Genomic DNA, 14,949 nt, shown 5'->3' on the forward strand with positions numbered 1-14,949 from the left:
CGTAATTATTTATACAGGGGGTCCAAGAAATTTTTTTTATTGAATTAAATTAATTGATACAAAAAGAAGAATGTATGTAATTTATTTAATTCAAAATACACTCTACTGCTGTCAGAAAACAGATTTTTTTTTTGATAAATAAACATTGCTTTTCTCCCAATTTCAATGTTCAAACTGCCACTCATCTGCCTGTTGGCAGTTTGAACATTGAATTTAAGCGAAAAGCAATGTTTATTTATGAAATAAATTTTTTTCTGTTTTCTGACAGCAATATAATGTATTTCGAATTAAATAAATTACATATATTCATAATTTAATTCAAAATAATTTTTCTAGGACACCCTGTATAAATAATTATGTCAATGTTTATACTATTGAATAGAGAGTTGAATAACCTTTCAAATGAGTTAGCACACGAATCCTATTCTCATTTAAAAAATCATCGATTGCGTCATCACTCCCAGATGGATGGCAAAAATCATAATTTAAAATTAAAAATCGACCTGTTTCAGGATTTTTCCTTAAGTCACTGGCTTCCGAAATAATTAATTTATTCCAGACATTTGCACCATACTATAAACTGTATATGATTTGGTACTGCATTTGAAAAGGAAACAATAAATATTCAAAATGTAGTGGTCGGGATTTTTACTTATGCGAGAATTGTGGCATGTCGGGATTTTGGCATGTCTAGATTTTGATATGTCGGGATTTCGGCGTGTCGGGATTCTGGCGTGTCGGGACTTTGGCCGTCGGGATTTTGGCTGTCGGCATTTTTTACTGTCGAGATTTTGGGTGCCACCGCTATTATTCATAGTTTTATTTCTGAAGAAATAAACTTTTAATGAGACCTATTTTCTGGTTACATCTTCGTGATTTCTATTACAGTGGAACCCCGATAAGTCGGCCCCCGATAACCCGGAAGTCCGGCTAACCCGGACCGATTTTCATCAGATAAACATTTTGATTTTCAGTACATATTTTGTATTTTGACAACGACACCCGATCTGGGTGTCGAAATGTTAATACAATTATTTTTTCAATTTAATTGTGGCTTATTTCCCATAAAAATAGTTAATTATCAGATAAACATTTCAACAATAAAAATGTATGTATGTAATATAATATTTGAGAGATAATGTGTATTTGTGTAATTTGAACTAAGCGATAGTAAAAATGTCTCCTGGCACATGCGGCCGGCAGAAACAACAGGCACCTGTCTGTAGAATTCCTTTATTTTTTATTTCAAACTGTGTTAGCATTGTTTAAGAAAGACTATTTAAAAAATTCTTTTTTAATCAATGGTCTTAGTTTTCACTGTTCTTAATACATAATAACAAAACATCGTTCCGATTGTGACTGTATGAATACAGTATTGTATTGTTCGCTTCCGTTTGCTTAGGTTTGTGTTTGTGTGTTTTTAGAAATTTAGATGTGTAGGTACATACTGTGAATATATTTCATGTTATTTCAATTCTAACGGAGTTTATCTGTAAGTACATATACCGTATTTTATTAATTTTTACCATATTCTCCGGCTAACCCGGATTTTCGATAACCCGGATAGGCCGCGGTCCCGATTAATCCGAGTTGTCGAGGTTCCACTGTACTTGCAAACCATAAGAATTTTGGATGAAAGAATACTAAAGAGGAGATCTAAAATTTGCATCTCACAACTCGTCTATCAAAGGTGGCAAAATTCCAACGAAAAGTAGGTCTCGATACTCAGATAGGAGTAAAATTAATAGGTACAAAAGAATGTCGTCGTGAAACGAAATCAGGAGGTGTATTATACGTATTTCAATTTGTTTAGAGAATTCCATAAACAATCTTACTAGTATCATTCTCAGTGGCGTAACGTGAGTGTCGGCCGCCCGGGGCGGAAGACAATTTTGCCGCCCTCTTATTTAGGTATTTTAACTTATTGTGTACTAGGTATACATTACATACATTCAATATAGAGAACTTTTCGGCGAGAACAGTTATCATTATTTTACATTATACAGGTTGGATTGACGATCGACAAAATTAAATAAAATCAATTTTTAATTAGAACTAGAACGATACTATAATGTTATATTTTTATTTTTATTGAAAAGTAATATGAATATTTGTTAGAATTAAAAACAAAACTTTCGTCTTCAATTAAAAATTTATACGTCTACTTTTTTTAAGAGCAAAGTCTGTTATTGCACCGTCAATGTCTATCGCATCGCACACCTCTTGCACAATAGACAAAATAGCCAAATTAGTTAGTCTTAGAGTACTTATTGTCGATCTTAAATCATTTTAATCAATTTCAATTTTGAAAAACTTCTCTCACAGCTGGCATTGCTTATAGCAACTGTGAAAAATATTCGGAACATTATTATAACATTGGGCAGAGTATCTTCCAGCTTGGATTTAACAATAAACTTAAATAATTCAAGCGAGTCTACATTAATCAATTCCTTTGCCTATAGCAGCAACGAAAGTCCGAAGTCGAAGTTTTTCCAGCTTGAAACCCTGCTCGTCAATTTCGTCAGATGTGTAGTCTAGATTACATTCAGTGTTGTCTGGATCTAATAATATAGCTGGCGTTAGATAAACAAACTTATCCGTTAAATTCTGTAGCTGTTAAAAGCTTCACGAATTTCTACAATAACTCTATCTAACGAACAAACCAGCTTTCGTCTCAACTCATTTTCACAAGACAAGTTAGCACCTCTAGTTCTGTCATCAAAAATATGCTTTCTTGTTATGCGCCTCCGAGGTTTTATGGAAATTCCAAGTTCTTCACACATATTTTTGCATAACCTACAGCGCCATTTGCCCATTCCTCTCTTTTCTCTGTCAATATGATCTGCAAAGCATTTATTTCTGAGCGCACAATCTTATGTCAAGTCCCCTTGTTTGTAAATATTTTTGTGCATCATTCACTTCACGTAGCATCGGTTGCCAGAGGCCCAAAAAAACAAAGAAAGGAAAATTACTGCATCGAAACTATAGTAAAGCACCTGCATCTGTCCTAGTGTTTAAGCTTTCACCTGCCTCTGTCAGTTTTTCCAAAGTGACGAGAATGTCTTTGTAATTATGCCATCTCACATTTACGGCATCGCCTGTTGCACTCCACCGCTTGTCTTGAATCCTTCTTTTGCCTGTAGCTGCTATCACTTGCCAACGATGTGTCGATGAGGAAAAAAGAATAGCAACGTTCTAAAGTGCCGAAAAAAGTTGTGCTGATGTTTAGTCATAAACGGGGAATTTCCACAAGTCAGTATAGACGTTCTTGCCAGTCGCTACAAAATATCATTCAAAGAAAAGGAATTCCTCGAATTCGTCACAAAATAAGTAATGAAAAATTCCGTGCTCCTTTCAATCGGTACGAATTTGTAGTTGCGATAAAAATATAAATAAAATGGTTCAAATATTTACAAAATATTTTTATTATTTATTGTTAAATTTTGCCGCCCCCTAAAAAGTGCCGCCCGGGGCGAGCCGCCCCTGCCGCCCCCACTACGCTACGCCACTGACATTCTTATTAGAAATCATCAGAGAATGTATATATGGATATCTCTAAACAAACTAAAATAAACCAAGCCTACTAGTATCGAATCACGACTAACAAATAGATATGGATGCCGTAACAACATCTGCTTACAACAATTCAAAGTTTTATTTCCGAAGAAATAACTTTTAATGAAACCTATTTTCTGGTTACGCCTTCGTGGTTTATATTACTTGCAAACCATACGAATGTTGGATAAAAGAAGACTAAAGGGGGAGATCTAAAATTTGTATCTCACTACTCGTCTAGCATCAACGAAGAGTAGGTCTCGATACTCAGATAAGAGTAAAACTAACACAAAAGAATGTCGTCGTGAAACGAGATGAAGAGGTGTATTATATTTCAATTTGTTCAGAGAGTTCCATAAACAATCTTACTAAAGTAGAAGCCACAGTTAGTATGCAGTGTTGGTGTTGGTCTTATGCACCGAGAGAAAAAAAATCTTGACATAAAGAAACTTTATTAATATTTAAGAAAGATCGACTTGGCATATTGCCTAAGAAATATATCTTTGTATGTAAGATATAATTTTCTAAAATATTTCAAGTAAATTCTACTATAGCCAAAGAAATATATCTTAAACATGATTGAACTATCGCTTTCTGGCAAACTTCAAACCCATTTATCAGAAAGAAATTACACTTTATGTTAATTAATTTTATTAGTCATAAAAATATATTTTCTACACATTAACAAACTATTCTTTCTGAGCAATAATATTTCTTAGTAAGGAATATTATTATTTTACTATTAATAATTAATTTATTTAATGTTAAGAAATATATTTCGCAGAGATAAACGTATATTTAGAGTTAAGTTAATATTTCTTGAAAATAAAGTGATATTACATACGGCGAAATAAATCATTGTGTTAAGGTAAAATCATTATTTATTAATAAAACAAGATATAAAACGGTATTATTACATACAAATATTTTCTCCACTCTTAAACCACTGGCTTCTACACAACAATAAAAGGATGGAGATGCAAATCCAACTTCCTCAAATTTTCTTTCTTTTGTTAATAGCACTTTGTATATCAGCAATTCACTAAAACAAAATCGTTATGTAGAAAGAGTAAACTTACTTTAATAATATTTTTTTATACACATATAGATATTTATTTTGACAAATTTAGGAAATACAAAAAAAAACAAATACACGGCCCCACATAAGAACTACTAATACTAATAATAATCAATCATATTTAGTTCAAACATGGCATTATTTAACCTACACATCTTTGTTTATTTTTTCTTTTTGTTAATGAAATATTAATTATTTATCTGTATAATATTAAGTCACACAATAAACATTGTTTAGCTAAAACAAGAGGGAAAATACAACCAATGTAAAACATTGAAGCAGACATAATAATATGTAATTTTCTTAAATTTTATAATCTAAAAGAGACAGCATACCTAATCATTAAGAAATTTTATTACGGGAAAGTATTATTAGTTTACATCTAAGTCATTTAATACATATTAACTAATTCACGGTTTTCGGCAATAACATTTCTTAGCCATAAACATATATTTCTTTTAGACTAACTGATTTCTTTATCTCAAATAAATTAATAGAAAAAATCCTCAGTGTTGCACCCGCCATGTTTGATATAGCGTTGTATTGTATATTTTTATAGAAGACGATACATTCAAGAAACCTATTATAGTTGATACATAAGTATACACATTTTTAAAAAGGTACTTACATGTATGAAGTTCTACCATTTCTGGAAGGCCCCGCAGTTGGTTAATAACTCCTTTCTTAATATTGTTCTGAAGCTATTGTATGAAGCTATGTATATATTATATCATTCTGTCCCAGCTTTAAATTGTGGCATATTTCCCAGTTAGAATAATAAGCTCCTTTATTTCAGAGTCGTCCATCATTATACCTAAAAGCATATAAAGATACTATTATGTTTCTTTTTAACCATTCGGATACGCAAAAATATTATTATTACATCTTATATTACTCAATTTACTTTTATTTAATACCTATATATGTACGTACCTTTAAAATATCCATTAATTTTTAAAGTACACCAATAAATCCAACATCCATCTATATGAACATGAACATATCACGCCATCTTGACAAACACTGACGACTAAATCATAAATAGTTAATCTGCGCAATTCTTTTGTGGGAGAAAATCTCTTTGCAAGTAACATTTCGGCATTAATGACAAAGTTTTTATTTTATAACCACAGTTACTACAGAGGGTATTTCTGAAGAATTATTTCTTGTGGTTTAAAATATTTATTTGATTGCAAGAAAATTTCTTGTTCACAAATATAAATATGGATTAACTTAACATTATATTTTTTATACTGCAAAATATTTGTAGTTTTCAATTTAAGAAATAAAAACTTTAGGATAAGAAAATTAAATGTAACCATTAATGCATTTCTTAGTATTGAAGAAATTATCTGTAAGAAATTATTGAGTTGTGTTTAAAAAACTCGTTTCTTTATATGTGAACCGGTATGTTTAAGTTAATAGGATATGTTAACATTTAAGAAATATTGCTCAAAGAAATCGGTGTTTTAGGAGAAAAGAAATTGTTCTCTCGGTGTGAAGAGCAGCAATGCTGCTCATGTCGTCATAGTGGTAGGTGCATGGCATGATACTATAAATAACAAGATAATATATTGCGCATCTCGAAGAGAAGGGAGTCGTGACGTAACTGGAGACCCAGACCCAAGTTCGTAATCGTTCGTAATGTCCGAATGATTTCCGATTAGTTTGAATTGCTCGCGGTTGTATACTCCAGGCTGTATGGTCGCCCCCGTTAGGTAAATTATTCCTATTCGATTTTTTTGCACAAACTTACTAAAAAAGAGTTAAAAAAATTAATTTTTGCAATTCGTTCAATTTGCTTAGATTTTTTGGGTCATTATAAGCAAAAAAGGTCTCTTGTGATTTTTCTCTAAACTTTATTTTTGTCGAGTTATACGCGATTTAATATTTGAAAGACGCGAAAATCGCCATTTTCAAGACTTAATAACTCAGTTAAAAATTATTACTATGAAAGTTAGAAAGTGACCAAATCAAAAGTCCACCCTACAAGATCCTGAAGAACTTTTTGTCATTATTTTATTACTAAGCTGTTATTTTTAATTATTAACAATGGGTGCGTTCACCAGACCAGTGCGCTATGTCAGCGCTTTGAAACTGTTTAAGATTTTTCGAGAGCTATTCAGGCTGCTTGTAGACGAGACAAAAACAAGCATATAGAGAAAATCTGCAGAGAAATTCAACTACATGCCGACACAAATAACACCAAAGAACTCTTTGATAAAGTCAGACTACTCACACGTAAATTCAAACAGAAATATTGGTCTATCAAAGATGATGAAGGTAATGTACAGACGGATTTGGACAAGGTTATTGATGTTTGGAGGGCGTATTGTAAATCTTTATACGCCAATACGGACCAGATGCCGGCGGACACCCCGTTTGTACCTGACTGCCAGACCTCCACTTTCCATTCTCCTTCAACAGAGACACACCACACTAGTTTTGAATCTGAACCTGACATACTTTTTTCCGAGGTGGAATTCGCTTTAAAAAGACTTAAGTTAAACAAAGCAGCAGGATATGATCTCATTACTGCAGACGTCTTGAAGCATCTTCCGGAATGTGGAGTGAAAATATTACATCGATTGTGTAATGAAATATGGCACACAGGCGTTTGGCCTGAGGATTGGAGAAAGACCATAATCATACCTCTTCATAAGAAAGGTTCAACAAATAATTGTAACAACTACAGGCTATTAGCTCTAATATCACACGCCAGTAAGGTGATCCTCTACATACTGCAACGACGTCTAGAAAACTTCATAAGTTGGCAAATAGCACCTGAGCAGGCTGGATTTGTAAAGGGCAGAGGTACTAGAGAACAAATCCTTAATGTAAGAAACATCATAGAAAAAGCCAGAGAATACCAGATCCCGATATTTATATGTTTCGTCGATTATACAAAGGCCTTTGATAATGTTAGATGGGACAAACTATGGAACATATTGACGACAATGGGTGTACCTAAACACTTGACTCACCTTATTAGCAAACTGTACTAAGATAACCTGGCATATATTCGAATGGACTGATACCTGTCTGACAAATGCACTTTGGAGAAGGGAGTACGCCAAGGATGCGTTTTATCTCCCTTATTATTTAACATCTATTCGGAGTTCATAATGCGCAGAGTCTTGGATGGTTGGGAGGGAGGAGTAAACCTAGGTGGTGTTAAGATATCTAACTTGCGTTTCGCAGACGACACTACACTTCTAGCCTCTACTCCAGAAGAAATTATTGAATTATTAAAAAAACTCGAGGAAGAAAGTGCTAAATTTGGACTCATGGTTAACTACAACAAAACCAAAATCATGGTTATTGATCGCCAACAACAGTTTCCTGAAACCCAAACTATTGCGGGATGCGAGGTAGTCTCATCTATGATATATCTTGGAGCTCTAGTTAACAACACAGGCAGTTGTGAACCCGAAATTAGAAGACGCATTCAACTAGCAAGAGCAGCAATGAGTGAACTAAACGGGGTCTGGCGTGATCGTCACATTACTATGACAAACAAAAAGAGACTCGTTTCAACTCTGGTCTTTTCCATATTTTACTATGCATGCGAGACATGGACAGTCAAAGAATCAGATAGACGACGTATAGACGCCTTTGAAATGTGGACATGGAGACGCCTGCTTCGAATTCCATGGACGGCTCGCCGTACAAATGTCTCGGTTCTGGATGAAATTAAACCGGATCAGCGTCTCTCCAGTACCGTTTACTCTAGAATTTTAAAGTTCTTTGGTCATATCCATCGGAGTGATCACAAAATGGAGCGGTTGGTGGTCCAAGGAAGGCCTCAGACTCAACGCCAACGTGGAAGATCTCCACAGCGATGGGCGGACATTACTAAAAAACTTCTCAACAAACAGTATACTGAGGCAATACATGTAACTGATGACCGCGACCAGTGGAGAAATATTATCAATCAAACTGTCCGAGCTGCTGAAGCCCAATTATGAACCACAACACATCTACTAAGATGTTAATGACTATGACGATGAAGATTTTTCGGGTGAACGTCATGTCAATTTAGGCTAAACTTCAACGTGTTGACGAAGCGGTCGCCATATTGAACGTAGTATTTGCATCGCTTCAATATTGAACGTGTTTAAGAAATATATTGTAATGGCGCGCTGATTTGAAAATATTTACTTTTACAATATTTACTTTTAGGAGATACATAATAGGGAACTTGCATAAATTTTTAAATTCGAAAAAAATGTTATAAATCACAACACAACATAATTTAAAACATGTATCAAAGATAAAAAAGTTGTGTTTGTCTTTCGTTTGGCCCCTAAAGACGATTAAAAATTCAAATTAAAACAGGTGGTCCAAAACGCATCGTGACGTCACTTGGTTTTACATTTACATTTTTCCAATAAAGTAAACAGAATTTTAAATTAGACGTTATAAACGTCAGTAGAAAATACATTTATGTGACGTTACAAGTGTTTATGAGCGTTTGAACTATCCATAGAAAAATTCGTACTTTTACAAAATGGTTTTATTTTCAATAGTAAACCTTCGTTCCTTTCCTTCAAAAACAGTATAAAACTACAATTTTAACAAACTGGTATATATTATTACAATGACATACGATAAATGTCATTAGAATATAAATATTTTTGACTTATTCCACGACGATGAGCTTGCCAAATACCCAAGTAGGTGGAGGCCAATAAACTAATGAAGGAGAAGAAGAATATACCTAAATATAAGGTTGTGTCTAGGTATACGTTACCGTGTACGCAAATAAAAAAGTTAGAGTGTCAGTGATTCCTTATTTTTTATTTGTTTAGTGTTTGTTTTTAAATTAACTACGGAGTGTGGACAATTATTTAGTTCTTTTAATGAGTTTAAGAACATTTTAAAACAGTACGAAAAAGATAAGAGACTATAAATTAATAAGTACATATTTTTTTTAGTTATAAATGAAATAGTATGTATTACCGTAAAAGATTAAAATAAAAAGAAGACCTAAAGCTTTCACAATAATAATTAACTTGTTCTGAAGCTATTATCCTTGTGGCATTTTTGTAATCAACTATTCTAAATGGGAACTAAGCCACAATTTAACCAAAAAATGATTTTATTAACGTTTCGACGTCTAAATCGGACGTCGTTGTCAAAATACAAAATATTATTAAATTAAACAAAAATGGTGTTGCTTAGTAAAAAATTTTTCTAATAATTTATTTAATCTGACTAATTTTTGTATTTTGACAATGACATCCGATTTGGACGTCAAAACGTTAATAAAATCATTTTTTTAGTTAAATTGTGGCTTATTTCCCATTTAGAATAGTTGATTATAATAATTAACTTACGTATAAAAATTATTTTAACAATATTTTTTACGTGTTATGTCAAACAAAAATACAGTGGAACCTGCTTAGTTCGAACTTCCATAATTCGAAATCTTCTTTAATTCGAATTTTTATTCTGGTCCCTAGCATTTCCTATATAAGTAATGGTAAAAAGTCGTGAATAATTCGAATTATATTTTGGATAATTCGAACTTTTCTGCTATCTTTTCTGAATATCTTAGAATCTTGTCATTACTGAGAAGATCATATCTTGTCATTACTGAGAAGAAAAATTCTAAAAAGCAGCTAAAAATTTCGGATCTCTTTGGAAAAAATAAAGTCGGTCTTTTTATAGCTTGTAAATGTTTTAGTTGGTATTTTTGGCCGAATTTTGTTAGCCCATTTTTTTAGGATGACAAAACTCTGGCAAGATTAGGAACAAAAACATCTCCAAGCGATAAAAATGATCAACTACATACTGTTTTTTTGATGATCAACTCCTGATGTTTATCATTTGCAGGTTTTTGTAGGTAATCCCTGTTTTTGTAGATTTATTTTTTAATTCGAATTTTTGGATAATTCGAATTTTTTTAACGGTCCCCTGAGACTCGAATTATCCAAGTTTCACTGTATTTATTTTGCTAACCTAAATATATACTTTAATATATACATTGATTTATTACAATTAAGTTTGAAACATCTGAACAGTTCTGATTCCCTTCCTTTAACAAATATTTTTCTATCAAATACACGTTAAACATATCAAAATAGCATGTACCAAAATATACAGTCACTGCGCACGCTAAATAATAACGTCACTGGCTTGATGAAGTTTAATTCGCTTGTACATACCTAACTTTTTTATTTGCGTACACGTTAGCGTGTACCTAGACACAGCGAAATATAACCATAATAATAACTATTAATGTAAAACTATGTGACGTCACGGGTCGTTTGAACTATTTTATACCGCTGAAGACTTTAAATACGTATTTCTAAGTTATTACGAGTTTTTGAAGCGTGAAATTTTGGAAATCTCATTTTTAAACAAAACTGAACATTATTATGTAATAAAAAAAATTGTGCAAGTTCCCTATTGTATACGCTCACGAAATTGTAAATCTGTGTATTGAGGAACAATATTTTCAACATAATTCATATTTCTCGTGAAAATTATTATTTATTTATGGTGGGAATACTTCATCATTATCCAATGGTTCGGGGGTGTGCTGTGCAATGGTTCTGCAATAGCCACCTTTACTTAACGTAAAGTAAAGGTGGCTATGGTTCTGCCAAGTTCAGCACAGCCAGCAGCACCAACAATTATTTCTTGTTCATTTCATTATCAAACAACAAGGTAGTATTATATTATCCATTTTTGAATTAAATTTGTGTTGCCCAAGTTATGGTTGAACGATAGCACGATATAAAAATAAACAAAAACAACGAATCTCGTTTTAGGTTAAGTTCATAATTCATAAAACATGCGAGAACACTATGGAGACCTACACAGAGGAGAGGAATCGAGATAGGACGACCTTGAAATTTTTGTACACGATTTTGCCTGTTTGCTTGGTTTCTCGCTAGGGCGGCGGTGGCGTAGGCATAGATGCTAGTTTTGCATTGGAGTGAATGTGAAAACTTCGAAAATAATTAATTATTCGTAGTTAATATAAGATTACTGGTTTTGGTGGTTAATATTATTTAAATATGAGTGCCAAGAAAGCTTACACTAAAAGAACTTGCTTCGTACCGGGATTTATATCGAGTTATGGTTCCGATAAAAAATTCAAAAGGGAACTTAAGGAAGTTAATAAAGACTTTTTATAAAGATTTGTCTTTATGTTATTTATAACGTTCATGGATTATACCTATTCGTTTGTATGTTATTTCCTTCGGTGTAAATAAAATTTGTGTATTACTTATTATTGGTTTTTATTTTAATCTGAAAATTATAGTGATAATAGTAGGAGGATCTTGAAAGATTTTCTGTCGAAACAATGCATTTTTTGAGACAAAATATTTCACAAAAATTAACATTAATTTTATAAAAGTCAGACTGTCGTCTGTAGTTAATTTACATATATTTTTATTAACTAAATTTAAACATCTGATAGATAAGCTTTCAGAATATAGATATGAAGTGTTCAAAAGAAAAAGCATTTTAAATTTTGATATTATTATAAATTAGTTAAATAACTTTTTAAAAACAATTACCTACAGTTAAGTTAAATTTTTTCAACTAACAAACTTTTTGATATCAGTTACAAAGATATTAACAAATTAATTTGCGGTTGAAATACCATTGGTATATAAATGTGGCAGTTAGATAATGTGACAAAATATTTCCGCTTCAAAATAAGCTGTCCTACATATTAAAGTAATGACAAATTTAATTTTGATGTCACATCTCCATCTACAATGGTATAAAAAGAATACACTTTTTACCACACGTCGATATGTTATAAGGTTAAAATAATTTATTTTTGGCATAAAACATATTCAGCTACAATCCACCAATAAATTAATGTCTAATTACGCTAAAAACAATAATAAAATGAGTTAAATAATAAATAAGTCCATAAGAGCTAATGTATTTGTAGCACCTATTCGAACACTTGCGCCTCTAGCGGCGATTGCTGAAAGTTGAATTAGAGGTTGAAAAGTTAGCCCACAAACGATGCATTGCGTTTCCACTCCTTCTTACAGGTCTCCATAGAGAACACAAAACAAAACCAACTATGAAAGTGTCAAACGGAAAAATACCATTCACCAGACTGAACGTAGTTTTAAAGCGCTGAAACACAGCTGTTCAGTTGAAACTTAAACCGATTATTTCTGGTGAACGCAGCCAATGAGTGCTAACTGCATATAAGCGGCCGTCAATAGTGAGTGCGAAAGAGATGCACCATTCCGGCCGTCTAATGGTGCATCTCACTTGCACTCACATTGACAGCCGCCTCACTTGGCGCTCATGGTTAGTAATTAAAAATAACAGCTCAGTAATAAAATAATGACAAAATTTCTTCAGGATCCTGTAGGGGGCTTTCAACTTTGATCCAGTCACTTTTTGACTTTCACAATAATAATTTTTAACCGAGTTATTAAGCCTTGAAAATGGCCATTTTCGCGTTTTTCAAATTTTAAATCGAGTATATAACTCAACAAGAGTCAATTTTAGAGAAAAATTACAAGAAACCTTTTTGGCTCCTAATGACCCAAAAAAATCTAGAATCCAGAATCTAAAAAAATTATACGAAGTGAAAAAATTGATTTTTTGAATTTGTTTAAAAAAGTTGTTCAAACAATTTTCCGAACGCGGCACCTCCCGGCACTCTGTGTATTTGTTATAAGGAACTCTTTTTAAGTGAGTTTGTGCAACAAAATCGAATCTGAATATGTTACCTATAAGGGGGGCGACGATATAGCCTGGACTATAAGCTAACAACAAGAATTCCAATTCCGGTCTCCAGTTACGTCATGCGATGCGCGAACTCGGACGTATTTGCGCTACGGGAAGATCCTATCTTGTTATTTATACATAGTATCATGGTACATGGTAGTTTAGCGATAGACTGAGAAATCACCGGTCCTGATGCGCCGCTTGGGGCAAACCGGCAACGTGGTCGGCCGTTCTACCGTAAGAAATACGTTGCTCCATGCTACTTGCACTGTATTCTAACTGTGGCTTTTAGTATAGTTTCATTCTTATTAGAAATCATCAGAGATTATGTTCTGTAGGCTTCTAATGTAACTCGTTCAAAATGAACAGTGCTATATTAGGTATCTGTTTTTATTGTGCTTCTTATTAGAGCCACTGACTAGTACATGGAGCGCCCAAATAGTTTTCTTTTTCCGTAGAATAAAGAAGATATTTTTTCCATTTTATTTTAATAACAGCAGAAAACCGTAGCATTAACAAGATTTTTTAAAATTTTAGGGGCAGCGGCTATACCATCATACGTTATTGTCATATTAGTGGCAATTGGTCAGATGATTATAGGTGGATTGTTCTACGTTATTTTGAAACTCTGCATTTTGGATAAGCCTATTTCACCACGATATCAAGCTGCGCCGGTTCATTCACGGAATGGACCTTAGTAATAATAATTTGCATCATTAATTATTTTATATTTATTAATTACCAAAATACCTTGTACTTAAAAAAGTTAATATCATAAAATTGTTTTATATAGTATAATTATAAACTATATTAGAATTAAATTAGAGAAACACTTTTTAAGATTTTTGTTTCCTTTTACCTTTCTCTTTATTCTGGTATAACCTCGTTTAGAGGCATAGTCCAGAAAGCCACTGCGCATCCGCTAGGAAAAATATTCTGATTCAGATTTTTTGCACAATCTTACTTTTGACAAATTTGCATGTTGCCAGGACCAAAAGGTGGTCAAAAAATTTTTAAACGTTTTTTTTTGTTTTTTTCCTAAAATTATTTTTTTTGCATGGAAAAAAGTTTTTTTAGGTTTTTTGGATCATTCCAAACAGAAAAGGTCTTTAGTGACTTTTCTCTAAAAATGATAGTTTTTGACATATAAGCGATTAAAAATTGAAAAATTGCGAAATCGGCCATTTTTAATCCTCAAAAACTATGTTAAAAACTGCAAATTTGAATGTTACCAAGGTAGGTAGATATTCTTTAAAATCGATTGATCAAATCCCGAAGAGTTTTTTGCAATACAATATTTAAAACTCCTTTGTTTTTTAATTGCTAATCAAGCGTGCGCGACACTATTTTCCACCGTTGCATGTGTATACAGTATGGTGCAAATGAAAGGAATAAATTCGTTTTTTCGTAAACCGGCGACTTTAAGGAAAAATCCCGAAACAAGTCGATTTTTATTTTTAAGTTATGATATTGTGGCATATATGGTATACTAGTGACGTTATCCATCTGGACGTGATGACGTAATCGATGATTTTTTTAAATGAGAATAGGAGTCGTGTGCTAGCTCATTTGAAAGGTTCTTCAATTCTCTATTC

At 32.6% G+C, this 14,949-nt stretch overlaps 1 protein-coding gene across 1 annotated transcript in view; it reads left to right on the forward strand.

Annotated features, from left to right (window-relative positions):
• LOC114329075 (uncharacterized) overlaps positions 1 to 14,194 on the forward strand; it is a 35,003-nt gene extending 20,809 nt beyond the window's left edge. The window contains exon 3 of the mRNA XM_028278089.2: positions 13,892 to 14,194. Coding sequence (XP_028133890.1) covers positions 13,892 to 14,052 — 161 coding nt within the window. The 3' untranslated portion in view covers positions 14,053 to 14,194. The remainder of the gene's footprint in view (positions 1 to 13,891) is intronic.
• The last annotated feature ends 755 nt before the right edge of the window (positions 14,195 to 14,949 follow it).

Source organism: Diabrotica virgifera, chromosome 1 (genome assembly GCF_917563875.1).
Source record: "Diabrotica virgifera virgifera chromosome 1, PGI_DIABVI_V3a".
NCBI lineage: Eukaryota > Metazoa > Arthropoda > Insecta > Coleoptera > Chrysomelidae > Diabrotica > Diabrotica virgifera.